Genomic DNA, 26,933 nt, shown 5'->3' on the forward strand with positions numbered 1-26,933 from the left:
AAATACTCAGAAGTAAAATTGTTGCACTGCATGGTAGTTCAGTTTTTAAATCCTTGAGGAGCCTTCATAAAGTTTTCACTGTGCATTGGGTATAGTGACTGCATCAGATTATATTCCCACCAGTAGTGCTCATGGGTTCCTTTTTCTCCACACTCTCCTCAGTCCTTCTTACTTGTTGTCTTTTGATAATAGCCATTCTGACAGATGTGAGGTGATAACTCATTGTGGTTTTTATTTGCATATCCTGATGATTAGTGATGTTGAGCATCTTTTCATGGCCATCTATATGTCTTCTTTGGAAGAATGTCTATTCAGATCTTCTGCCCGGTTTTAATCGGGTTATCTGTTTGATGTTGAGTTGTATGAGTTATCTGTACATTTTGGATATTAACTCCTTATCAGATATATTGTTTGAAAATATCTTTCCCATTCAGTAGTCTGTCTTTTTTTTTTTTTTTTGGTTGAGTATCCATCACTGTGCAAAAGCTTTTTAGTTTGATGTAGTACCAACTGTTTATTTTCACTTTTATTTCCCTTTCCTGAAGAGACATAGCCAAAAAAATACTACTAAAATTGCTCTCGGGAAGCATACTGCCTACATTTTATTCTAGGAGTTTTATGGTTTCAGATCTTACATTTAAGTCCTCAATACATTTTGATTTTATTTTCGTGTATGGTGTGAAAAAGTGGCCTGGTTTGATTCTTTTGCATGTAGTTGTCTGGTTTTCCCAACACTGTTTATTGAGGAGGCGCTCTTTCCCCCATTATATATTCTTTGTCATAGGTTAATTGTATCAGACATTTAAAAAAATTTAGATGAGAACCTGTTCCTAGAGTGTAGACGCCATCAGCAGCTTTTCTCGGAAAGGAGAGTCTGAGATTTCTCCTTTTTACTTTGTAAGGTCTCTTGTGCCTCGTGTAGTGCTTATATACTCTGAGGGTGAGCTCCCTCCGTTTCTCTTGCTCTCTCTGTCTCTCTTTCTCCTCTGCTCTCTCTCCTTCTATTGGTCTGTGTGACTCTGGCATTGATCAGAAAAGGAAAGTGAACAAATACCCAGAATTTCTGAATAAGCAAGAAAAAAGGAAAAACGTTACCTGGAGAAGCAGTGATGACAGGGGTCTGCTCATGGTCCCTGTGAGGTTGACTTTGTCCTGAGGCAGAAATGAGCTGCTCACCAAGGTTAGGAGCATCATTTACGGTCAGTGGAGAAAAGCTGCTGATGGCTTCTGCGTTCTAGAAACAGGATCTCATCCATCTATTATGGAGGAGTATGCAGCCATCAGACAGGAGTTGCCCATCTTCCCATTCCAGCTCAAATCCCAGTCTTTACCCTTGCTCTCTTGGAAGGACATTTTCCCTATTTTTCAATCAATGCCAGTCTCTCCACCTATGTCAGGAAACCCTTGCCTCAAACTTTCTCCATGACTTTGGTGCAGTAATTAGCCCTTCCCTAGGTTACACTTGGACTTCCCTGGTGGCTCAGACGGTAAAGCGTCTGTCTATAGTGCAGGAGACCCGGGTTCGATCCCTGGGTTGGGAAGATCCCCTGGAGAAAGAAATGGCAATCCACTCCAGTACTATTGCCTGGAAAATCCCATGGACAGAGGAGCCTGGTAGGCTACAGTCCATGGGGTCGCAAAGAGTCAGACACGACTGAGCGACTTCTCTTCACTAGGTTACATTTTCAGTTCTTCTTTAAAAAACAAAAAGGAACCTGTCCCTTGACTGGACTCTGCTCCCTCCACATCCATCATTCTAGTTGTCCGTCTGTATTTCCTTTCTTTTATCAACTATTTCTTGGAGGTTTTTATTTTTTCCCTCTCCCAGCTAAACTGGCTCCATTCACTCACTGTCCACTCACCCACTTTCTCCACTTGTCCACTTGTTCCGCCCTGACCACTCTACCGAATGTGCTGTCTCAAAGATTATTTCTGAGATACACATTCTGAACGCAGGGGCTTCAAGTCTTCCTTTTTCTTGATTTTTTTGCAGCCTTTGACCAGATCCCGTGCCTCTCCCTTTGCACCTAGAACTGTGATGCCCGGCCTCCACTCTAGCCCGTCTCTCAGGAGGCTGTCTCTGTCTGCGTGTCCTCAGCCTCCCTCTGAACCCCACCCAAGACCCAGCCCTTGTCCCCTTCGTTCTTTCTCAGTAGTTTCTCCCTCTGGATCTTGTCCAGCTCCGCAACCATGAGTGTCTCTGCCGTGTGGGCAGTGTCTAACCCTGCTAATGCCAGTGCCCCCTTTCTCTTCGCGGAGCCCTGTGCTTACCCATCGATGTGCCTGTCACTTTCAGGCCCCTTCACCCTGTTCTGTCTCTGTGTGTGTGTGTGTTAGTCACTCAGTCGTGTCCGACCCTTTGCGACCCTTCTATCGCTGTAGCTTTCCCCTTAGCATTTAGACTAAAAGAAGTTCTGGCAAAAATGTTCTTAATGTTTTGACTAAGATTCTGGTTAAATGTTCTGTGACAAGCCATAATGGAAAAGAATATGAAAAAGAATACACACACACCCACACACACACATACACTTAAGTGTGTGTGTGTGTAACTGAATCACTTTGCTATACAGCAGAAATTAACACAACATTGTAAATCAACTGTACATCAATAAAAAATTTTTTTAAAGATTCTGGTTAATATAAGGTAAGCTTTTTACTCAGAATAAGGGAAAACTCATACATTGCCACCTTGTCTAGCACCCCAGCAAAGACCCATTTTTTATTTCTCCTTCTTTGTAAGACTTAACAAAAGTTCACTTTGACTCATTGGGTTAATATTTCTTTAAGGTCAGTCTCCACTGAGCTGCGGGAGAGTAGACACTGCACCTATGTATCCAGTCCACCGCTGTGCTTTCTGTGCCAGTTACAGGTCTTGGCGTGTAGCAGGGGTGCAGGAAATTTTTGTTGAAGGGAAGAATGAATAAAGTAGGAATTGACCATTAAAGATTTGCTAATGAGCTGTTAAACTTTAGGTAATTGAGTTTTTTACATTTTCCTCAAAATATGTTTGTTTTTTTATAAGTATTGCTGTAAGGATTCATGTTCAATATTCTTGGAAAATTTTAAGGATAATTTTTATAAATCAGTTTTATGTTAGTAATTTTTAAGGAAATTTGAAGGGTATCTGTTGGTGATTAATATTCCTTTAATTTTCTGTTTTCATTTTCATTGTTACGCTTATCTACAGCTAAGGCATTTCGAGTATTGATTCATTCTTTTAGCACTGTTAATCTGTTTAAATGGTTTGTTTTCTGATTATCATAGTAAAATACATTCATTACAGAAGGTTTAGTCGTGCTTAATATCCTCAGTTAAAATTTGCTTAATTTACTTACATACTTTTATTTTTAATTTTTTTAACATTTTATTTTATTTTAAATTATTTTAATTGGAGGCTAATTACTTTACAATATTGTGGTGGTTTTTGCCATACATGGACATGAATCCACCACAGGTGTACATGTATTCCCCATCCTGACCCCCCCCCCACCCCCCCACCGCCATCCCATCCCTCAGGGTCATCCCAGTGCACCAGCCCTGAGCACCCTGTCTCATGCATCGAACCTGGTCTGGCGATCTAGTTCACATATGATAATATACATGTTTCAACGCTATTCTCTCAAATCATCCCACCCTCGCCTTCTCCCACAGAGTCCAAAAGACTGTTCTAGACATCTGTGTCTCTTCTGCTGTCTCGCATATAGAGTTATCGTTACCATCTTTCTAAATTCCATATATATGCGTTAGTATACTGTATTGGTGTTTTTCTTTCTGACTTACTTCACTCTGTATAATAGGGTCCAGTTTGTCCCACCTCTTTAGAACTGTTTTAAATATGTATCTGGGGATTCCCTGGTGGCCCAGTGGTTGAGGATCTGCCTGCAGGGGATATGGGTTTGATCCCTGTTTCTGGATGATCCCACATGCCACCAAGCAGCTAAGCCCCTGAGCCACAACTACTGAGCCCATGCACCGCAACTACTGAAGCCCCCACGCCCTCGAGCCTGTAATTCTGCAACAGGAGAAGCCACCGGCAATGAGAAACCCGAGAACCACAGCTGGAGAGTAGCCCACCCCCCACCACGCTCTCAGCAGCTAGAGAAAGCACCACACAGCAGCAAACACCAGCGTGGCCAAAAATAAATAAATCCATAAACCAATCTTTAAAAATAGTTGAACTAAGTGTCTGCACACATGCGCACTCATTTTTTTCTCTGTATAAGATTGGCTCTAACTGTATGTGGTAACACGTGCATTTGCTTCTGCTCAAAGCTTTTTCTTTGAAATATCCTCCTAAATGAGATGTGCTCTTCAGTGGTTTCCTGTATTACATTGCGTGAATGTATCATCCTTTATTCAGTGATTCCCTCACCTTAGCAGTGTTAAACCTGTTTTATAATATGCAGCAATTGAGGTTCACCTAAAATATTTTAAGGTAATATACTTTCCAGTGAACATACTTTATTACTAATGAGTTAGCTGTTAATGAGAACATGTTTATATTGCCAATGTATTTTCTCCATCAACCGTAACAAAATACCGTAGACCTTCTTGCTGTGTCCTCGTGTAGCAGAGTCAGAGCAAGGAAGCAGGTGTTTTTGTGTCTCTTATAAAGGCTCTGAGTCCCACCTTGAGGACCCCATCCTCATGACCTCATCTGCGTTTTATTACCTCCCGTTATCTCCATGTAACATCATGCTGGGGGTGAGGGATTTCACTACATGGCTTTTGTGGGGTTGGAGCAAGACACAGTTCAATTCCTAGCAGTCAGCAGTGAGAACTGTTCAGACACAATTTGTTTTTACCTAAGTATCATTTTACCTAACTAGAGATTCCTTTTTACCTAAGTAGCATGAAACCTCAGTTTAGTTCAGTCACTCAGTCGTGTCCGACTCTTTGCAGTGCCATGAATCGCAGCACACCAGGCCTCCCTGTCCATCACCAGCTCCCGGAGTTCACTCAGACTCACGTTCATCGAGTCCGTGATGCCATCCAGCCATCTCATCCTCTGTCGTCCCCTTCTCCTCCTGCCCCCAATCCCTCCCAGCATCAGAGTCTTTTCCAATGAGGCAACACTTCAGATGAGGTGGCAAAAGTACTGGAGCTTCAGCTTTAGCATCATTCCTTCCAAAGAAATTCCAGGGCTGATCTCCTTCAGAATGGACTGGTTGGATCTCCTTGCAGTCCAAGGGACTCTTAAGAGTCTTCTCCAACACCACAGTTCCAAAGCATCAATTCTTCGGTGCTCAGCCTTCTTCACAGTCCAACTCTCACATCCATACATGACCACAGGAAAAACCATAGCCTTGACTAGATGGACCTTAGTTGGCAAAGTAATGTCTCTGCTTTTGAATATGCTATCTAGGTTGGTCATAACTTTTCTTCCAGGAGTAAGCGTCTTTTAATTTCATGGCTGCAGTCACCATCTGCAGTGATTTTGGAGCCCAAAAAAATAAAGTCTGACACTGTTTACACTGTTACCCGATCTATTTCCCATGAAGTGATGGGACCAGATGCCATGATCTTAGTTTTCTGAATGTTGAGATTTAAGCCAACTTTTTCGCTCTCCTCTTTCACTTTCATCAAGAGGCTTTTAGCTCCTCTTCACTTTCTGCCATAAGGCTGGTGTCATCTGCATATCTGAGGTGATTGATATTTCTCCTGGCAATCTTGATTCCAGCTTGTGTTTCTTCCAGTCCAGCATTTCTCATGATGTACTCTGCATAGAAGTTAAATAAGCAGGGTGACAATATACAGCCTTGACGTACTCCTTTTCCTATTTGGAACCAGTCTGTTGTTCCATGTCCAGTTCTAACTGTTGCTTCCTGACCTGCATACAGGTTTCTCAAGAGGCAGGTCAGGTGGTCTGGTATTCCCATCTCTTTCAGAATTTTCCACAGTTTCTTGTGATCCACACAGTCAAAGCTTTGGCATAGTCAATAAAGCAGAAATAGATGTTTTTCTGGAACTCTCTTCCTTTTCCATGATCCAGCAGATGTTGGCAATTTGATCTCTGGTTCCTCTGCTTTTTCGAAAACCAGCTTGAACATCAGGGAGTTCACGGTTCACGTATTGCTGAAGCCTGGCTTGGAGAATTTTGAGCATTACTTTACTAGCGTGTGAGATGAGTGCAATTGTGCGGTAGTTTGAGCATTCTTTGGCATTGCCTTTCTTTGGGATTGGAATGAAAACTGACCTTTTCCAGTCCTGTGGCCACTGCTGAGTTTTCCAAATTTGCTGGCATATTGAGTGCAGCACTTTCACAGTATCATCTTTCAGGATTTGAAACAGCTCAACTGGGATTCCATCACCTCCACTAGCTTTGTTCGTAGTGATGCTTTCTAAGGCCCACTTGACTTAACATTCCAAGATGGCTGGCTCTAGATTAGTGATCACACCATCGTGATTATCTTGGTCGTGAAGATCTTTTTTGTACAGTTCTTCTGTGTATTCTTGCCACCTCTTCTTAATATCTTCTGTTAAGTCCATACCATTTCTGTCCTTTATCGAGCCTATCTTTGCATGAAATGTTCCCTTGGTATCTCTAATTTTCTTGAAGAGATCTCTAGTCTTTCCCATTCTGTTCTTTTCCTCTATTTCTTTACATTGATCACTGAAGAAGGCTTTCATATCTCTTGTTGCTATTCTTTGGAACTCTGCATTCATTTGCTTATATCTTTCCTTTTCTCCCTTGCTTTTTGCCTCTCTTCTTTTCACAGCTATTTGTAAGGCCTCCCTGACAGCCATTTTGCTTTTTTGCATTTCTTTTCCATGGTGATGGTCTTGATCCCTGTCTCCTGTACAATGTCACGAACCTCATTCCATAGTTCATCAGGCACTCTATCTATCAGGCCAAATTTGCCTGTTACTCCAGGTGTTTCTTGACTTCCTACTTTTGCATTCCAGTCCCCTATAATGAAAAGGACATCTTTTTTGGGTGTTAGTTCTAAAAGGTCTTGTAGGTCTTCATAAAACCATTCAACTTCAGTTTCTTCAGTGTTACTGGCTGGGGCATAGACTTGGATAACTGTGATATTGAATGGTTTGCCTTGAGACGAACAGAGATCATTCTGTCGTTTTTGAAATTGGATCCAAGTACTGCATTTCAGACTCTTTCGTTGACCATGATGGCTATTCCATTCTTCTGACGGATTCCTGCCCGCAGTAGTAGATATAATGGTCATCTAAGTAAAATTCACCCATTCCAGTCCATTTTAGTTCACTGATTCCTAGAATGTCGACGTTCACCCTTGCCATCTCTTGTTTGACCACTTCCAATTTGCCTTGATTCATGGACCTGACATTCCAGGTTCCTAGGCAATATTGCTCTTTACAGCATCGGACCTTGCTTCTATCACCAGTCACATTCGCAACTGGGTATTGTTTTTGCTTTGGCTCCATCCCTTCATTCTTTCTGGAGTTATTTCTCCACTGATCTCCAGTAGCATATTGGGCACCTACTGACCTGGGGAGTTCCTCTTTGATATCCTATCATTTTGCCTTTTCCTACTGCTCATGGGGTTCTCAAGACAAGAATACTGAAGTGGCTTGCCATTCCCTTCTCCCGTGGACCACACTCTTCAGACCTCTCCACAGGCATGGTGGTGGCTGCGCAGGCGCAAGAGGGCCTAGAGGAGCCATCCCATGTTGAAGGTCAGGAAGGGGCGGCAATAAGGAAATACCCCTCGTCCAAGGTCAGGAGCAGCCGCTGTGCTTTGCTGGAGCAGCTGTGAAGAGATACCCCATGCCCAACGTAAGGGAAACCCAAGTAAGATGGTAGATGTTGCAACAGGGCATCAGAGGGCAAACGCACTGAAACCATACTCACAGAAAACTAGTCAATAAGTAGCATGAAAAGTTGGTTTAAAACTCAACATTCAGAAAACTAAGATCATGGCATCTGGTCCCATCACTTCATGGGAAATAGATGGGAAACAGTGGAAACAGTGTCAGATTTTATTCTTTTGGGCTCCAAAATCACTGCAGATGGTGATTGCTGCCATGAAATTAAAAGATGCTTACTCCTTGGAAGAAAAATTATGACCAACCTAGAAAGCATATTAAAAAGCAGAGACATGACTTTGCCAACAAAGGTCCATCTCGTCAAAGCTATGGTTTTTCCAGTAGTCATGTAGTGATATGAGAGTTGGACCATAAAGAAAGCTGAGCCTGAAGAATTGATGCTTTTGAACTGTGGTGCTGGAGAAGGCTCTTGAGAGTCCCTTGGACTGCATGGAGATCCAACCAGTCAATCCTAAAGAAAATCAGTTGTGGGTGTTCATTGGAAGGACTGATGTTGAAGCTGAAACTACAATATTTTGGTCACCTGATGCAAAGAGCTGACTGATTGGAAAAGACCCTGATGCTGGGAAGGATTGAAGGCAGGAGGAGAAGTGGACGAGGAAGACGATGACATGGTTGGATAGCATCACCGGCTCAGTGGGAGAGAGTTTGAGTAAGCTTCGGGAGTTGGTGATAGACAGGGAAGCCTGGTGTGACAAAGAGTCGGACATGACTGAGCTACTGAGCTGGCGTAGCATTTAAAAAACTAGGATGTAGAATTGTTCTCATTTTATCTGCAGGCAAGATTATCTGAAAATCTTCATAGAAAAAATAAAATTACTCAAAATTGCTAATTCATCATGTGATGTATGGTTAAATTATGCATTATTGCCATAAAATGGAACTGTGAAATTGCATGAAATTGCAGAAATGATTGTACTGTCCCATTCCATGAATGTTCATAGTTCCAGAAAAATTGCAAATGGCTCTTAATGTCTTTTAAAATAGTTTATGAAAAGAGACGTTAGAGAATTTCCTTTTCCTGTGCGGAAAATGATAGCCAGTTTCATGGATGATTATGATCACTTACTATAGTTTCTTTAAAACTGGTCTCGTTCTCTCCGAAAAATAAATGATATAACTAAGAAGGAAGCCTCCATATCTTATAGTGCTTTATATTTTTTAAAAACAGCTTTATGTGACATCATTTTAAAATGTCAGTGATAAGTTGGCCTTATAACAATGTCACTGGTAGAATAAGTATGATCCGCATTTAACTGAGAAACTTGAAGCTTGGAGAAATTATTTTACCTAGGGTCAAAATTTCAATTTGAGTCCGTTCTGTTACTTTCAGTAATATATCTTCTATGTGTTCAAAGAACATGGAACCATCTACATTACCTTTATCTGAGAAATAGTATTTAGTCAGAGAAACATACTAATAAATAGTTACCTAGTAAATGTAATTGTGTAGAAAAGTGAGCAGTTGGGAAACACTCTGTATAGTTAAGGTACTTAACTCATTTAAAAATAATATAATTAAATAGTAATATATTTTAAATTATTTATGAGAGCACTGCTAACTGTACTTGGCATAAGTACAACTGTTATTGTTGACACTTAATTGTTATTGTACTTGGCATCTTTTTATTGTTCATTTTTAAATTTTTAGAAATTTATTTTAACATTGCTTTTCCTGGAAGATACAAATATATCTTGTATCCTCAGTATGATACTAAATGTATTTTGTATAATATATTTTCAGAAGCACATAATTGGTATTCTCTATGTATGGTACAAAGCCTGGACTGTTTAGTAGAGAGTAAACAAAGCTAGTGCAAAATCATTAAAAAAAATTTTTGTTTGGCTGCCCGTTTTGACTGGTAAGGTAGCTATGTATAGTTTAGAAGCAGATTTGGTAATAAGGTCTTTTCCACATCTGCTCAACTCTACTGTTACAGCGGGAAAGCAGCTGTAGGCATGCATGACAGAATGGGCATAGCTTTGCTCCAATAAAACTTTGTTTACAAAAGACAGGCAGCAGCCATACCTGGATTGCAGGCTCTAGTTTGCTGATCCCTGGGTTAGAATATAAAATGACGTAGAAAGCCTCACCATAATATTTCCCTATTACTTATCAGATGTTTTGTGTACTTTTCTTAAATTCTGTTTTATTTTAATGCTTTAATTCGTAACCTCTAGCCTCTTTAATTTCACCTTTTTTTTTTTTCACATTTTTATGTGCTCCTGAGCTTTTGTAATTTTCAGCTGCTTTTCTGGGCTCTCTAACATTGTTACCCAGCTGTCCAGCCTTGTGGTCAGGGACCCCCAAATCTAACCCGTCTAACATTTACCAAGTGTCAGGAACGAGTGGGGGTAAGGAAATGGTGACACTGGGTATAAAGAAAAAAAGAGAGTCCCATGGATGTGCGTGGTCTTGGAAGACTTATTGAAAGAGGTTAGAACTTGAGCTGACTCTCAAAGACCAGAGGGAAATTAAATTAGAAAAAAAAGAGAAGGGTATTCCAATAAATAGTTGACAAGGGGAAGCTCACATATTGCTGCCCTCTCCCTTTTAATCCCCAGTTATATCGGATTCCTTATATATTCCTTATATTCCTTAGTCTGGTCCTTTTTAAGATCGTCTCCTGGAGCATAGTGAAGACAGTGTGACTTGTTTTCTTGGGGAGTGGCACCTCTTTGGATGATCTCTTTTCCTCCACTTGCTTAGTAAGATGAAGAGGGAATGCATGCAGACATGCCCTGGGACGGTCTGCAGCCTGTGACCTAGACCAGCTCTGATTTAGGCCCTCTGGCAGATGGACTTCTCTCTGGCCAGTCGGTGTCTTTTTCCATAGTGCCCCCTCCAGTCTTTTTTGCATCTGTGTGGTAGACAGGTATCACCTTGAGGGAAGGGAATAGGAAACCACCCAGCTCTCTTGGTTGTAGGCTACCTTTACGATTAAATGTGTAAATGAAAGGAGTCTTCCATGGGGATCTATGTTAGCTCATCAGGAACATAACTTGGAATTTGGAATTAGGTTTATTCAAAAAAAAGAGACACTGTGAATAAGCTTTTATTTCGCTTCTGTGCACATAGCTTCCTGTGGTCCTTGTAGGACAAAGGGTAGCTGTGGCCAGACAGAAGGTGTCTGGCCATCTCTCAATCTACTTTCCTTTGGTATGATTGCATGTCATTCATGCTGTAAGAAAATAGGTACAGCAGACCTAGTGAAGTATGGTCAGGGGACTGAGTGTCCAAGACAGAGCCCTGTACAGAGACAGTGAAGTCCTTGCAGTGGGGAACTCCAGGGTGAATTCTTCCTTCTGCCAGTGTGGCTGCAGGCCTGGCAGGTGCCAGCCTAGATTTAGCAGCAGGATCTGAAATTCCCAGGACCTGTGGAGAGCCGGGTGCTCTCAGTTGCCTCGGGCTGCATAAACAAGTTCTCTACAAAAAGGGCTGCTTCTGCACCATAATTTTACATTCTTATTTTGTATTAAGCTTTGAAACTTGGTATGTATTTTATCCTTATGTGTGTGAGTCTCTCAGTCGTGTCTAACTCTTTGCGACCCTATGGACTGTAGTCCGCCAGGCTCCTCTGTCCGTGGAATTCTCCAGGCAAGAATACTGGAGTGGGTTGCCATTCCCTTCTCCAGAGGATCTTCCCCACCCAGGGATTGAACCTGGGTCTCCTGCATTGCAGGCATATTCTTTACCATCTGAGCCACCAGGGAAGCCCCTGCATAATTGCGAACGTATTTGGTGCTGGGTTTCATTTCTAAATCCAGAGTAAAATCACGTTAAAATGAACAAAGTTCCGGGACACTGATATTTAGCTTCTGGATTGTTGGAGTGTGTAGTTTTTATGTTTATGTCTTTTTACTTCATAAAAAAGTAGGCACATTTCTAATAAGTCTTAAGTAACAGCTGTGGCTATATCTGTTGGACCACAGTGCTGTAATGAAAGACATCAAGGGACATAAAGAGTGGGAGTGTTACTATAAAGGGAACATGTTGTCATTGGAATTAGGTGAGGAAATCTCAGTGGAATCATTAAAGCCCAAGGATGAAAATGTAAAGAAAGACCTGTACTCAGAACACTCTGGCTCTAGGAATTTGGCTTGCTTGGAAGCAGAAGGAAAATTAGGCAGTGAATAAAACCACAGCATTGATAGGTGAACACAAAAGTGCTAACTGAATTTTGTGAGACCACTTAGAAGTGAAAAGGATCAGATTTAAAAACAGAGCATAAGGGAATTAGAAAAGGAAATTTCTACATTTAAAATATACCAGACTTTAAGCAGTTGAAAGAGACCTTTGGGAAGACCTAAAGCTTCCCCTCATGCCCTGTACTTAGTCACTCAGTCGTGTCCGACTCTTTGTGACCCCATGGATTGCAGCCCGCCAGGCTTGACACTGACAGCAGCGATCCTGGAAGGCTCGGTGTGCTGGTATAAATCCTTTTGGAAGAGGTCATAGGGGTAGAGGCCATTACCCCTACCATAGTTTGGCCTCAGGTCAAGTTACTGGGAGGGAACACAGCCCCACCCATCAGCAGAAAATTGGGTTAAAGATTTAGTGAGTATGGCCTTGCCCACCAGAGCAAGACCCAATTTTCCCCAGAGCCAGCCCCTCCCATCAGGAAGCTTGCACAAGCCCCTTATCCTTATCCATCAGAGTGCAGACAGAATGAAAACCACAGTCACAGAAAACTAACCAAAATGATCAGGTGGATCACAGCTTTGTGTGACTTAATGAAACTATGAGCCATGCCGTGTGGGGTTACCCAAGATGGATGGGGCCATAGGAAAAGTCCATTCTCATAGACCAGGTAGCCTTCTTTGTCACTTTCATCCTCACTGATCATTTCTAGGAAAAAATAAATCCTTAATTTTGAATGCTTTAAAATTCTGATTAAAAAGTCTTCAAATACAGAGTTTAAGATTGGGCTAAGTAAATTTGCCAAGTAAATCTGTGAGTACAAAGACAATACATGAAGTTTTAGTATTTAATATTTATCATAGCTAGTATTATGTACACAGAAAAAAATATCGACCCAAATGAATGAATGAACAGTTAGAAAATAATATGGTTTACTGGATTCTTCTTCCTTTTTCTTTAAAACCATGCAGGTAATATATGCTTTGAACACTAAAAATGATGAGCACGAATCTGCAATTCAAGCCCTCAAGGATGCTCATGAAGAAGAAATCCAGCAAATTCTTGCAGAAACAAGAGAGAAAATATTGCAGTATAAAAGCAGAGTCACCGAGGAGTTAGACCTCAGGAGAAAGATTCAAGTTTTAGAAGCGTCCTTAGAAGATCACATTAAAACGAAGCAGCAGGCTTTGACAGAATTTGAGGCTTACAAGCACAGAGTGGAGGACATGCAGCTTTGTGCAGAAGCCCAGCATGTCCAGCGCATAGTTACCATGTCTAGAGAGGTTGAGGAGATCAGAAGGAAATTTGAGGAAAGGCTACGGAGTTTTGGACAACTCCAGGTACAGTTTGAAAAAGACAAACGGTTGGCATTGGAAGATTTGAGAACCGCTCACAGACGGGAGATCCAAGAGCTGCTGAAGTGCCAGCAGAATCACAGTGCCTCAGTCGACAAGGGGCAGGAGAAAGCGGAGGAGCTGCACAGGATGGAGGTGGAAGCCTTAAATAAGACCCTGGAGGAGCTCAGGCTCGAGCGGAAGAAGCTCATTGAGGATTATGAAAGCAAGTTGCATAAAGCTCAGTCCTTTTATGAACATGAGTTGGATACTTTGAAAAGGTCACAGCTTTTTACAGCAGAAAGCCTCCAGGCTAGCAAAGAAAAGGAAGCAGATCTTAGAAAAGAATTTCAGGGACAAGAAGCAGTTTTGCGAAAAACCATAGGAAAATTAAAGACAGAGTTACAGATGGTACAGGATGAAGCTGGAAGTCTCCGTGACAAATGTCAAAAGCTTCAAATAGCACTGGTAACAGCGGAGAACAGTGTTCAGGTGAGTAAAGAATACTACATACAACACGTGGGTTTTTTTCCCCCAGTTTTGTCTTTTTCTTTTTCATTGGACCACTTTTTTTTTTTTTTCCATTTGAAATTTTTTGTACTTTTGTGAGAAAATCAGTGGAAGGACTTTATTAGGACTTTATTTATTTTTACTATGACTTCTCTGTAGCTCAAACGGTTAAGAATCTGCCTGCGATGCAGGAGACGAGACCAGGGTTCGATCCCTGGGTTGGGAAGTTCCCCTGGAGAAGGGAGTGTCAATCCGCTCCAGTATTCTTGCCCAGAGAATTCCATGGACAGTGAAGCCTGGCAGGCTGCAGTCCATGGGGTTGCAAAGAGTCGGACACGACTGAGCGACTAACACACACACAGTCTTTATTACCCTGTAGCTGTTATTTCGTATAACAGTTTCAGATATTAAAGGCCCAAAAAGACAAGCTTAAAACCTCGTTGATTGTTTACAGGAGGATTTTATTTAAATAATATATTAATATTTTTCCAGTGATTTGGGAAGTTTAAAATATTGGTCTTTCGTTGTGTTTTTCCTTTCCCTTCACTAACGATGGTCTGTACATTCTTTGATATCCAGACACTGAACAAAAAAATTAACATTGCTTTATAAACCTGAATTAAATAGGGGTATGGAACAATTTCTGAAAGAAAAAAAAAAAAAAGCCAAAGAGTCTCTATGAAAAGTCTCTTAGTTTTATTGGCATAGAAAATTTCATAGGTGTGTTTTAATATCTGTGGAGCATTTAAATATATTGGAAAGGGTTACAAAGCCAACATGAAGATCACAAGATATGTGTCACTAATACAGATAGAAAACTCTAGGTATTGTGAAGTTCGACTTTTGAACAGGATATAGTTGCTGCTGGAAATGTACATGAATTATTTAGCTTAGTATCATTCTTACGTATTGATAATGGCTATTTGATCTTTCTTAGGGTCTTCAAAAACAGCTTGATAATGCCAAGGAGGGAGAAATGGCCTTATTAAGCAGGCACAAGGAGCTGGAAAGTGAGCTGTCAGCAGCCAGAGAACGTTTACAACAGCAAGCCTCAGATCTTGTCCTCAAAGCTAGTATGTCCGACCGCAGTTCTTAGTGCGTTCCTCAGCTAAAACCAACACTTAAATGTTAACTCAAGACAAAACTAGCCTTTTTTATCTTCTCACATTTTAAAATTCTTTAGGTTCTAAATATGTTAAAGGGTTCTGTTATTGATTAATCATAAGAGAAGCAAATGATAACTTTTAGAAATGTATTTCTATAAAAAGTTAAGATTTATAGGTTTTTATTATTTTTTAAGTCTTTATTGAATTTTTGAATTTATTGAATTTATAGTATAATTTATATTGTATGTTTTGGTTTTTTGGCCATGAGGCATGTGGGATCATAGTTCCCTGACCACGGATTGAACCTGTACCCCCTGAACTGGAAGACAAAGTCTTAACCACTGAACTGTTAGAGAAGTCCCAAGAGTTATAAGTTTTAGCGCCAATAAGGCAGTCACTAAAAGAAAAACACTCTAAGAGGCTTCTTTGTCCTTTAAAAACATAAATATTTTAAAGTGCTTAAATTAGTAGAACTGTTTTTCAGTTATAGCAGCCTCATTTCATTTGGTTTATTAATAAGGCTCATTGCATACACTGAAGCTGGGCTGCCCTACCTGCTGCGACTCACGTGCCCAGAGGAGGAGGGTGACCCATCTCAGTCTGAAGTGACATTTTGGTGAGCCCAGGGAGGCCTCTGAACAAATTTTATGAGGATGTCATCTGATCGATTGGCTCATCAGTGAATCTCAAATTACCTTGCCCCTGAAGTAGCAACTTTTGAACTTTTATGTGTATGAGAATCACCTGGACAGCTCGTACAACCACAGGTGCTGGGCCCCAACCCCAGAGTTTCTGATGCATAGGTCTGGGGTGGGCTTCACTTCTGACTGGTGGTCCCAGATGCTGCCTGTTGTTGTTGGTCCAGGGCACTTTGAGAGCCTCTGTTCTAACACCTGCCTTGAGAAATTTTTCTTGGGTTCACTTTTCACCGCTCTAGCTCTGCTTATATCCTCCCCCTGCCCGCCCCCACCTTTTTTTTGCTGTTGTCATTTATTTCAGTTTTTCATAACCTTGCTCTTCTTATCTGTCTCTTACTCTGCCTTAGTTCTTTATCAGGTCTGTCGTCTAAAACAAATTTAGTTTCAGCCAGACTGCTGCCTGCCATCTTGCTGCATGCAAATTTCTTCCTTTTTATGTTAGAATTTGGAAAAAAAAGATTGGAAAAGAATAAGTTACTCATTTTAGTGCCATAGTGCTGCTCAGTGCATCTTCTCTTACTTTGTTTTACTCCCAAGACTTTTATATGTACCCTGAGGAGTTGTTTCTACTTCAACTTAAAATAGCTTGAAATCTTCAGAAATGATTGGAATGGTCCTGGGTGCAGGGAGCAGCATCAATGATGTAATACGTATTGTAATAAGTACTTGAATAATAAGTATTCCCAAGGTCAGTATTTCTACTGAAACCAGAGAACTATTTGTACATGCAGACCATTTGTTTTACTTAGGTATTAAGTACATTGGGTCATTAACTATAAACTATTTTATACCACAAGGTAACAGATTTGAATTTGGGGCTTTCTTTTGGGGTGTTAGGTCATATTGGAATGCTTCAAGCAACTCAAATGACCCAGGAGGTTACAATTAAAGATCTAGAATCAGAAAAATCAAGGGCCAATGAAAGATTATCTCAGCTTGAAGAAGAAAGAGCTTTTCTGCAAAGCAAAACTCAGAGTCTGGATGAAGAACAGAAGCAGCAGATTTTGGAACTGGAGAAGGTAGAATCTTGGAGGAACCCCCTCTCCCTCGTACCCCCATGAAAGGAAAAGAAGAAAAGTCCAGTTTTATTCTTTTTCAGATTTGATTTAGAGTGTTTACTTCTGTTTCATAGTAACAGTCTATTTCTTAACTATAGTCATTTTTCATTTTTATTTTGAGAAAAGGTATAAAGCTGGATTATCCCATATTGGGTATATGTTCAAAATATTTTTGATAACAATTTGTAATGTAAAACTTAGGACATTTCACCGTATTTCAGGCTAGAAACTGAATTGGTGCGTGCGAAGTTGCTTCAGTCGTGTCTGATTCTTTGCTACTATGTGGACTGTGGCCCACCAGGCTCCTCTGTCCATGGGATTCTCTAGGCAAGAATACTGGAGTGGGCTGCCTTGCCGTCCTCCAGGGGATCTTGCCAGCCCAGGGATCAAACCCATGTCTCTTATGTCTCCTGCATTGGCAGGCAGGTATTTTTACCGCCACACTACCTGGGAAGCCCCTAAATGAAAGGTACATTACAGTTAATCATACTTACTTTTCTATTCATGAAACATATTGTGTATATACCTAGGAAATGTCTGTAAAACTGAAAAGGATGACAAGAACCATGCCCTGAAAATATATATACCAACATACTGAATTTCTAAATTAAACAAAACATGTCATATGTAGAGTAGTTGCTTGAATATGTGTTCCAGTTTTTCACATATCTGCAATGCCAGGTGGGAGCTTGAAACACTCTTTCTCCTTCTTTCAACCACCAGGCGTACTGAAAAATGTCTGTTCGCCTTGCTCACTTCCCGCTCACTCCACACCCGGCCCGGCCTGGCTTCTCTTGTTACCAGTCCACAGACTCGGCCTCAGCCTCCAGTGACGTTCCAGTTGCTGGACTTGGGGGGTCTTGTCTTCCTGGGGCACTGACTTGTGTCTGATTCACAAGCGTCTCTTTGGTTCTCTCGCACTTTCCTCCTGTCTCCCTGGTCCTGCAGTCTTGTCTGGGAGCTTCCCTCCTCCGTCTGTGTTCCCCTGGGGTTCCTCTCGCATTCTCAACTCATTCCACAAGCTCATCCGTTCCAATAACTCGTTTAGTGGTAGCTCCCCAAACCGTCCATCTAGGCCAGATCTGCCCCTTCTTCCTGCCTCCCCACTTCTCCCTGCCTCCCCACTTCTCTGGCTGGGCCCTGACTGGTACAGTGCTCTAGGGAGATGCTATGCTCTCTGATGAGGGGCACTTCATGTCTGAGCTGTGAAATGAAAAGACCCTTAAAATGTTGCATCCGAGTATTCAAGTAGGGGCTCTGGTTTCTGGGGACCCCAAGTCAGGGAGAGCTGAAGAGGGGTTGGGATCCAGTCCTAGAATACTGCCCTGAGCCCTGAGCCCCTCACACCACCATCCTTGTAGGGGAGGCTGGAAGGGAAAGGCTGAGGCCCAGGCTGGCCCAGGCCGGAAAGGAGGAGGCTAGGACTTTCTGTTTCCTCTATCTATACCTTCTGGCTTTAACAGGAAAGAAAGTCCAGTGCCTTACATTCAAGAATCTTCCTAGGGCTTTCCCCCTTTATTGGGCCTTGGGAATAATTATAATCTCTTCTGTTGTAAAATAGTTGCTAACAGCTATAAAATATTTACAGTGGGCTGGGAATATTGCTAAATATTTGGGGGCATATTATCTCATCTTTAGCAACCCTGTAACATAGGTTCTACCTTATCACTCCCATTTCACAGATGGAAAAACCAAGGCTTACAGACATTATGCACTCATGGTTCCCACGGTCACGTGTCTAAGTGGCAGAGCTGGAACCTGAGCCCAGGGCTGTGAGACTCCAAAACCCATGTCTCCACCTCTATGTTGTGTTGCTTTCTGTGACATGAGGACCTTGTATTTCCTCCTGGGTAGTTCCAGAGACCCGCAGATTGGGCCAGGAGGCAGGTAGAGGGCAGCTGCCATAGAGGCCAGACGGCAGGATGGCTCTGCCCTCCCAGGAGGCATCAGTGACCCAGAGGAGGTGTGTCTGTCAGAGGAGGTGTGTCTGTCTGCCAAGAGTCTTACAGAGCAGCAAGGAGGGGTCCTGCAGCAGCCCCTTGAGAGAATTCAAACCCCTTTTAACCTCATTGTCTTCAAGTTTTACTTTCTCACCTTCCTCTTCCATAACATCCCATAACTTGTTGAAAGAATAGGCTTCACCCAGTACCTCCATTTCCTCTTTTCTCTGTGGCTCCCCCCACCCCACCTCCGCTCTGTTGAACTGGATCCTAAGGCATCAGGGGGAACACCACCACCACACCCAGAAGCCGTACCCATTTTCTCAGCTCTTGGCCCAGCATTTGTCTCAGCGATGCTGGCCCCTCCTGGCTCTCCTCCTCCCCCGGCCACTCACGTCTCCTTCACTGGCTCCTCGTTCTCCTCCTGCTCCCTGATTTCAGGTATTCCCCAGAGTTCTTCCTGTCCTCGTTTCCTTTCTGCTCCTTCCCCTTCACAAGTTGTCTTAGTTTGCTGGGGCTGCTATCACAAAATGGCATAGCCTGGGTGGCTTAAACAACAATCATTAAAAATCAATGAATACAAATTAAAAAAACCTTTTTTTAAATATCAGTCACTTAAATCACAGTGATTTCTGATTCCCATCAGAAGAGACTCTAGAGTCCTTAGCATAAAGACATCTGGTCATCATTTGACCCTGCCTGCTTCTGAGCCTCCCTCCCTCTCCGCTCCCAGCCGTGAGTCCTGTGTTCTCCGCCACCCTGCTCAGCTGCATGGCCATCTAGCTCCCCGACTTCACCACCTGGTGAGCTGCTTCTCAGCTTTCAGAATGCTGGACGGGATTACGAATGCAGGCTTTAGACATCAGATCTAGATTTGAAATTTTCTCACCTCTTGCTTCCTGAGGGGCTTGTAAGAATTAAATGAGAGAATGTGTCATTATCATCAGCTCAGCTGTGTTTCCTTCCGGAATGCCTTTGCTGACCTCTTTCCCGCTCTCACACACCCCCCACATCACCTCCCACCCCATCCAGGTTAAGCTCCTTTCCTGTATACTCTCACAACACGTGATGTATGCTCCTTTCATAGAACTTAAAAAATGTCATTGCCACAGTCTTTTGGCTTTTTTCATCATTGGACTGTTAATGCTTAAAAGGCCTTTACTTGGCTGTTGATACAGTTGTATCAGCTGATACCATTTGAGTGGGTATTGGTAGGCCATTTTGTGTACCACTTCGACACGGAGGAAGCTTTTTTCTCTTAAGCCTGCAGAAGTGCTGACTCACACTTGATTCTAACCTAATAATAGTGTATTTTATCATTGTCTTTAAAATTACTCATTTTGGCTGTGCCATCTTGTAGAATACCCAATGATGTATTCTCAGGTACCATGGTCTAATCCTGTAGCATTCAGTTCATCCAAGTTTATCTACTTACTGGATATTTAAAATACTAATAGCAGTAATGAAAAAAGCAGATTGACCTTTTATTTCTGTTCAATTTTAGAAAGTAAACGAGGCAAAGAAGACTCAGCAAGAATATTATGAGATGGAGCTAAAAAACCTGCAAAGTAGACTGGAAGGGGAGATGGCTCAGTTGAATGAGGCCCATTCCAAGACTTTGGAAGAGTTAGCTTGGAAGCACCACATGGCAATTGAGGCTGTCCACAGCAATGCGCTTAAGGATAAGAAAAAATTGCAGCTGGTGAGTAAAACTTCAGCTTCGCATTTTATTATAAATTGGTGGACTTTCTATAATGACCTAGTTGCTATCTCCTAATCACTCTGAAAATCTCAGTTCAAAGAATAACATACATAAAAGTTCCTACAGGGGCTGTAGTTTATTAAATTGATATGAGGCATTTCTACTTTGTATAGCCATCATGGAAACACTCCCTTGATCTTGAGCTGTCTCTTCATCAGACAACAACATCGGTTTCTCCTCAGGAAGCCTCATTAGTTGGAGCGCTTATTCTCCTGGAGACAGTTTCCTTCCCTGGGAAAATGATCTGTTTTTTGTTTTATTATTGCCCTTAATTAAGTAATAAGCTTGCTAATTGTAATACACGACAGACAGTAATTATATAGTAGAAAAAGCAAGATACCTGACAGATGGGTCCTTAACACCGAGTCCTTTGCTTACTAGCTGCTTTTTCTTGGGTCCCAAAGGCTATACCTGAGGCTGCTCACTTGAAGATGAAGCTATTAGGTTGGTGCAGAAGTAATGGTGGTTTTATGTTGTTGAACTTTGCTATTTGATATTGGAACACATTCTTAAATAAATGCGGTTACGTTGTACATCATTGTAATGCCCATTTCTTGCTTTGTTTTTTGTTAATGATTTATTACTTGCTGTTTATATTTATTTTAGACTATAGAAATGATATTAGACAGCAAATTCAAGTGATTTTCTTGAGTTCAAAATGGGTCGTAAAGCAGCGGGGACAACTCGCAATATCAGCAACGCATTTGGCCCAGAAACTTCTGATGAATGTACAGTGCAGTGGTGGTTTGAGAAGTTTTGCAAAGAAGATGAGAGCCTTGAAGATGAGGAGTGCAGTGGCAGGCCATCAGAAGTGGACAACGACCGACTGAGAGGATTAGTGAAGCTGATCTTCATACCACAAGAAGTTGCCGAAGAAGTCAGAGGTGACCATTCTGTGATCACTTGGCATTTGAAGCAAATTGGAAAGGTGAAAAATCTCCCTAAGTGGGTGCCTCATGAGATGACCAAAAACCAAAAGAAATCATTGCCTTGAAGTGTTGTTTTCTCTTATTCTATGAATAAGAAATGAACCATTTCTTGATTGGATTGTGACGTGTGATGAAAAGTGGATTTTATATGACAGCCAGCATCGACCGGCTCAGAGGTTGGACAGAGAAGTTCCAAAGCAGACTTCCTAAAGCCAAACCTGCACCAAAAAAGGTCATACCACTGTTCGGTGGCCTGCTGCCCATCGGTCCCACCATAGCTTTCTGAATCCTGGCAAGCCCTTACGTCTGAGGAGTACGCTCAACAAATCAATGAGATGCCCCCAAAACTGCAACGCCTACAGTTGGCATTGTCAACAGAAAGGGCCCAATTCTTCTGCACAACAGTGCCCAAGCTCACATTATACAACCAACACTTCAGAAGTTGAATGGATTGGGCTGTGAAGTTTTGCCTCATCTGCCATATTCCCTTGACCTCTCACCAACTGACTACCACTTCCTCAAGCATCTCAACAACTTTTTATAGGGAGAATGCTCCCATAACCAGCAGGAGGCAGAAGATACTTTCCAAGAGTTCGTTGAATTCTGAAGCACAGATTTTTATGTTATAGGAATAAACAAAATTGTTTCTTACTGGAAACAATAAAAGTGTGTTGATTGTAATAGTTTCTATTTTGATTAATAAAGATGGGTTTGAGCCTAGTTATAATGATTTAAAATTTACGGTCCAAAACCGCAGTTACTTTTGTACCAACCTAAAAAGATCCATCTTGTAATATCCCTGAGGACTAAGTGAGATAAAGTGTTAGGAACCGAGACGCATCTGAGCATACGGTGATAAATAAGTGTAAGTATTTCTTACCGTGTTTACCTGTCACTGCAGTGGTGTTTTACATTTGTTTTTTCATTTAGTTCTTGCAGGGCTCCTATTGGTTTGATTTCTGTACCCATCTTACTGAAGAGACGTGGAGACCCAGAGGGGTTAATACTTGCTAAAGCACATGCAGCTAGGATGAGTCAGTCAGCCCTGAGTTTGGTCTCAGATATCAAACCCTAAGGCATTTAGCCACCACCTTGTGTCGGCATGTATTAATGATAGTTGTTACATGTTTTATATAATAGCATTTTACAGTTTCCTAAAAGCTTTCTAGTTCTTGCCCAGCTGGTTTATGTCTGAGCCTAAGCTAAAACCGTCCTCCTTCCAAATAATCTTTCTCCAGTGTCCTTTTATCGTTTAAAGAACTCTTAGCTAAAAGTGACTTCACCGTCCCTCATGACTTAGTTACCAGAAAGGGTATGAATATACAGAAAATCCATGCAGAAAAGAGATAACGCAGTAGCCTTGCAAGTGCCATTCTTAGAAAATGTGGTGCAAAATCGGCCGTTGCCTGGTGTCTGGAAGTTGATTTTCATGAGAATTCTCGCCATTTCCTGATGAGAGCGGCTCACTGTGCCTAAACTGTTTAACTAGACAATATGGTTTATGCTGAACACATGCTCTCATTCTTGGAGTCTGAAATTGTGGAACATACTAATCAAGGGGGTACCTATGTGGCCAGTCCCCACTAAGCAACCCAGCACTGGGTCCCTCGTGAGCTTTCCTAGTATCAGCATTTCACATACATTGCCCCAGCTTGCTGGAGAGTTCTGTGTGAGAGGACTCAGAAGCTTGAGTCTGGTTTTCTGCAGACTTTGCCCGCGGTGCCTTTTCTCTTTGCTGATTGTCCTTGTATCCTTTTGCTATAATACATCATAGCTGTGAGTACAGACTCATGCTGAGTCCTGAGAGACATCCCCTTAAATCATCAGCCTGGGGTTTGTCCTGGGGACTGCTGGCACAGAGTACTGTTTATTACTATCAGTCTTCTCACCTTACACTGCAGACGTACTTGTAATGTGCCCTGCTCTCGCTCTTGTTCCCTCCATTGTTGCACGTGCATTTCCTTCTGCCTACACTGTTGTTTCTCCCTCTTCACCACCTTTCCTTACTGGTCCACTCCTTCAAACTATGCTTAGGAAACTCTCCGTAGAAGTTTCACACCAAGCCGCAACTTCTTAGTTCCCCATTCAACCCCCATTACAACTCGTTTTAATCATATATTCTTCAATGAGCTTATTAAGGGCAGGCACTATGTCTTATTCCTTTTATATGCCAAGTAGTGAGCAGCATGCCTGCCAAATAGTTGGTCTTCTTCAGTATCAATGTTAGTAGTATTGCTCTTTAGATACTTTAATTTTTTACTTGTTAATCCTTGACTAAATTCCAATGCTAGAGCGCTGAGTTCCAGAAGTGTTAATAGTCTTTGTATTTTTATGTCAGTATAAAAGAATTATGAACTCAGGAGTTAGAATTTTTCTCATCTCACAAGATTATCATTTATAGCACACATTTCTGTTTGTTTTGGACCTCAGCTTGATCTAGATTAGGCAGATATTTTTACCATTTTTAAAAAATGACTTAATTGCTACATCATAAGTGATTTAGAATGATAGACTCAAAGCCCCTAGGATTAATTAGATTCATTGTTAACTCTGCTATTAATATTTAAGTATAACGCTAATTTGAAGAGCCAAGCATCAATTTAAAACAGAATAATCTTTTTCTTGGAGTCTTTGAAGTATACGATATTTGCAGTTTTATTAATCTTTTAAAATTTCTTTTTGTAAGGAATTGGAGGAACAACATAAAAAGGAAAAACTAAACCTGGAAAAGGATAAAGATCAGCTTCAACAGGAGCTAGAAAACCTGAAGGAAGAATTGGAAGACAAACTGGATTCAGCCAATCAAGAGGCAAGTACTTTGTTCGCTAACGTCGTGTAAGTAGATGAGCCTGTGTGGAAGGTAACATATGTAGAGTAAAAATAATCAAAAACTTTCTCTGATGTTGAATTTTTCACACGACATTGATTATATCTCACAAGGTAAAAATTTACTACAAAAACAACTAAAAAGACACACCTAAATTTGGAGGAAGGTGCTTTTGCGGGGGAAAGCAAAACAGAAGACAATATCCCCTTATAAGAAAGAAAACAAGAGGTTTGTTTTTTTACTCTTTGGCAAAACATTGACTTCATATTCTCTATGCCAAATCTTTACACTTTTAAATTCTATATGGAAATAGTATTGTTTAGCCTGGGAAAGAAAAGATTAGGAATAGGCTGTAATAAAGTGTTATAAATCAAAAAAGTTATGAGTAAAATAAATGTAAAGACCGTTGAAAGGCTACAATATTGTTTGTTTCATCACTTTTTCTCTTTTGTCCTCATTCACCTGTGTCCCCCAACAGCCCAGCTGGAACAGTCCTCTTTTCTTTCTGTTCCAGCTCATCCTTCATGGGGCTCCTAGACTGGTGTTCCTAAAGCAAGTTCTTTTCTTGACGCATCTCATCTTGACAGCTCTTCCTACCTCGCTAGCCTCATCTTGCCAAAACAGTCTTTATGTCCTACTTTCTCATCACTCTCCTGCTCACAGAAACCACACCAAAACACGAGTGCCCCAGGCAGGTTAATGATTTGCAGTTGGTATTATTTAATTATCTTTAAACATTTATTCAGAGAGAGGTCCCAAGCATGGCTTTAGGGTACAGTAGGGAATTAGATTGTTACTGATACTAGCTCAGTCTGTCCTTGATTGTTCAGGATCGTCCCCTGCACACCGCCCTCAGGGTCTGTGATCCTTGTGGTTTCTCTCATTAAAAGGTGGTTTAGTGACCATCTGTGTTTCTCATGCAAGTGCCCTGGAGTTCTCCTCCTTCTTCCAAGTGGTTTAAGTGTTCCTCCGACCTGCTTACTGTTACCTCACGGAGAAGAGCTCTGCTAAATACATAATTGATTTTCCTTCTGGATACATTCTCAATTATGTTTTAGCACCCTGGTAATATTGTAGTGCCATTTTAGAATGGCTCCCCAAGAATATGCCTGACTCATCCCTCGTACGCATCTACCTTCCCTTCACCCTGGGGCATTTTCTTTCCTGCCTTGCTTTGCTGGCTAAGATCTCCAGAGATAATAAGCATTCTTGTTTTATTTCCAGCTCTTAAAATGAAGGGTGTCAATATTTCACAGTTAATTATGATGCTTCTTTGAAGTTTTATTTTGTAAATGCTCTTTATCAGGTTTAGAAATTTCTCTTGTAATTCTAGTTTCCTAATTTGAAAAACAATCACAAATTGATGTTGATTTTTCTGCATCTATTGGGATCTAACTCCTTTTTGTTTAACTTAATGTGGTACCTTTGTTGTTGTTCAGTAGCTAAGTTGTGTTCAACTCTTTGTGACCCAGTGGACTGGTTACATTAATCAATTTTATAATTTTAAATCAACCTTGAAGTTCTAGAAGAAGTCCTAGTTTTCCATGCCAGATTATAATTTTTTATTTTCTTTATAGTTCCACTATACAATTATTTTTAAATAGATGAATTAAGATTTTTGCTTCCCTGATAGTTCATTTGGTAAAGAATCTGCCTGCAGTGCAGGAGACCCCGGTTCGATTCCTGGGTTGGGAAGATCCCCTGGAGAAGGGATAGGCTGCCCACCCCAGTATTCTTGGGCTTCCCTTGTGGCTCAGCTGGTAAAGAATCCGCCTGCAATGCAGGAGACCTGGGTTTAATCCCTGGGTGGAGAAGATCCCCTGGAGAAGGAAAAGGCTACCCACTGCAGTATTCTGGCCTGGAGAATTCCATAGACTGTATAGTCCATGGGGTCGCAAAGAGTCGGACACAACTGAGTGACTTTCACTACTTCACTGTACATTACAATTAATTTTAAGTAGATAAATTTAATATTTTTAGTTGGAATTTCAATATCAAACTCTCAAAAATAATAGAATGAATAGACAGAAAGGTGAAAGGTGAAGTCGCTCAGTCGTGTCCAACTCTTTGCGACCCCGTGGACTGTAACCTACTAGGCTTCTCCGTCCATGGGATTCTCCAGGCAAGAGTACTGGAGTGGGCTGCCATTTCCTTCTCCAGAGGATCTTCCCAACCCAGGGATCGAACCCGGGTCTCCTGCATTGGAGGCAGACGCTTTAGCCTCTGAGCCACCAGGGAATAGACAGAAAAGTAGAAGGATATAGTAGACCTGAAAAGCACTAGGAACAATTCAACATAATTAAGATTTATATAATTTCATACAACAGCAGGATACCAATTCTCTTCAAGTTCCCATAGACTATAAACCAGGAGACACTGAAGCATATCCAGGGACATAAAACAATGTGCAGATATTTCATAGTCTATGAAATCATAGTGTGTTCTTTTATCACTGTGGACTTAGGTTAGAAATCAGTATCAAAAGATACCTGAAAATAACCCACATATTTGCAAATGCAATGTGACATTTATCAAGAGAGGTCTTTGACTTAGCCATTGAAACTGTCAATAAAGTTAAAAGACTGAAAAAACACAGAAAGTGATTGCAGAGAAGAAAGCACTTACATGAGAAATTAATATCAAAATGAGAAATTAATATTGAAGATATTTTTAAAATCCCATGTATTTGGAAATTAAATGTCCACTTTTAAGTGATGGTATATCTAAGAAGTTGTAGAAAGGAAAATATTTGTAACAGAATAAAAATGAAAAGAAAATTTATTAGGATTCATTGCATGTAGCTGAAGCTGCTCAGTGCAGCTAAA

The 26,933-nt window shown here is 41.2% G+C and overlaps 1 protein-coding gene and 2 non-coding genes across 11 annotated transcripts in view; 2 read left to right on the forward strand and 1 right to left on the reverse strand.

The window, feature by feature from the left end:
- Window positions 1-26,933, forward strand: part of FAM184A (family with sequence similarity 184 member A) — a 122,922-nt gene that overhangs the window by 42,617 nt on the left and 53,372 nt on the right. For 7 of the 9 annotated variants that reach the window (XR_006060586.2, XM_042253267.2, XM_042253265.2 and 4 more), the window contains exons 2-6: window positions 12,916-13,770; window positions 14,726-14,861; window positions 16,430-16,611; window positions 20,095-20,292; window positions 23,968-24,090. Coding sequence is in view for 8 of the 9 variants with exons in the window: in XM_042253267.2 (XP_042109201.1) it covers window positions 12,916-13,770; window positions 14,726-14,861; window positions 16,430-16,611; window positions 20,095-20,292; window positions 23,968-24,090 (1,494 nt within the window). In the remaining variant the exon portion in view is untranslated. The remainder of the gene's footprint in view (window positions 1-12,915; window positions 13,771-14,725; window positions 14,862-16,429; window positions 16,612-20,094; window positions 20,293-23,967; window positions 24,091-26,933) is intronic. The other 2 variants (XM_042253269.2, XM_042253270.2) reach the window with 1 other exon arrangement.
- On the forward strand, window positions 1,470-1,541 carry TRNAY-AUA (transfer RNA tyrosine (anticodon AUA)). Its single transcript has one exon. It is a non-coding gene; the product is annotated as a tRNA-Tyr (tRNA).
- Window positions 26,275-26,346, reverse strand: TRNAW-CCA (transfer RNA tryptophan (anticodon CCA)). The gene has a single exon. It is a non-coding gene; the product is annotated as a tRNA-Trp (tRNA).

Source organism: Ovis aries, chromosome 8 (assembly GCF_016772045.2).
Source record: "Ovis aries strain OAR_USU_Benz2616 breed Rambouillet chromosome 8, ARS-UI_Ramb_v3.0, whole genome shotgun sequence".
NCBI classification, from domain to species: domain Eukaryota; kingdom Metazoa; phylum Chordata; class Mammalia; order Artiodactyla; family Bovidae; genus Ovis; species Ovis aries.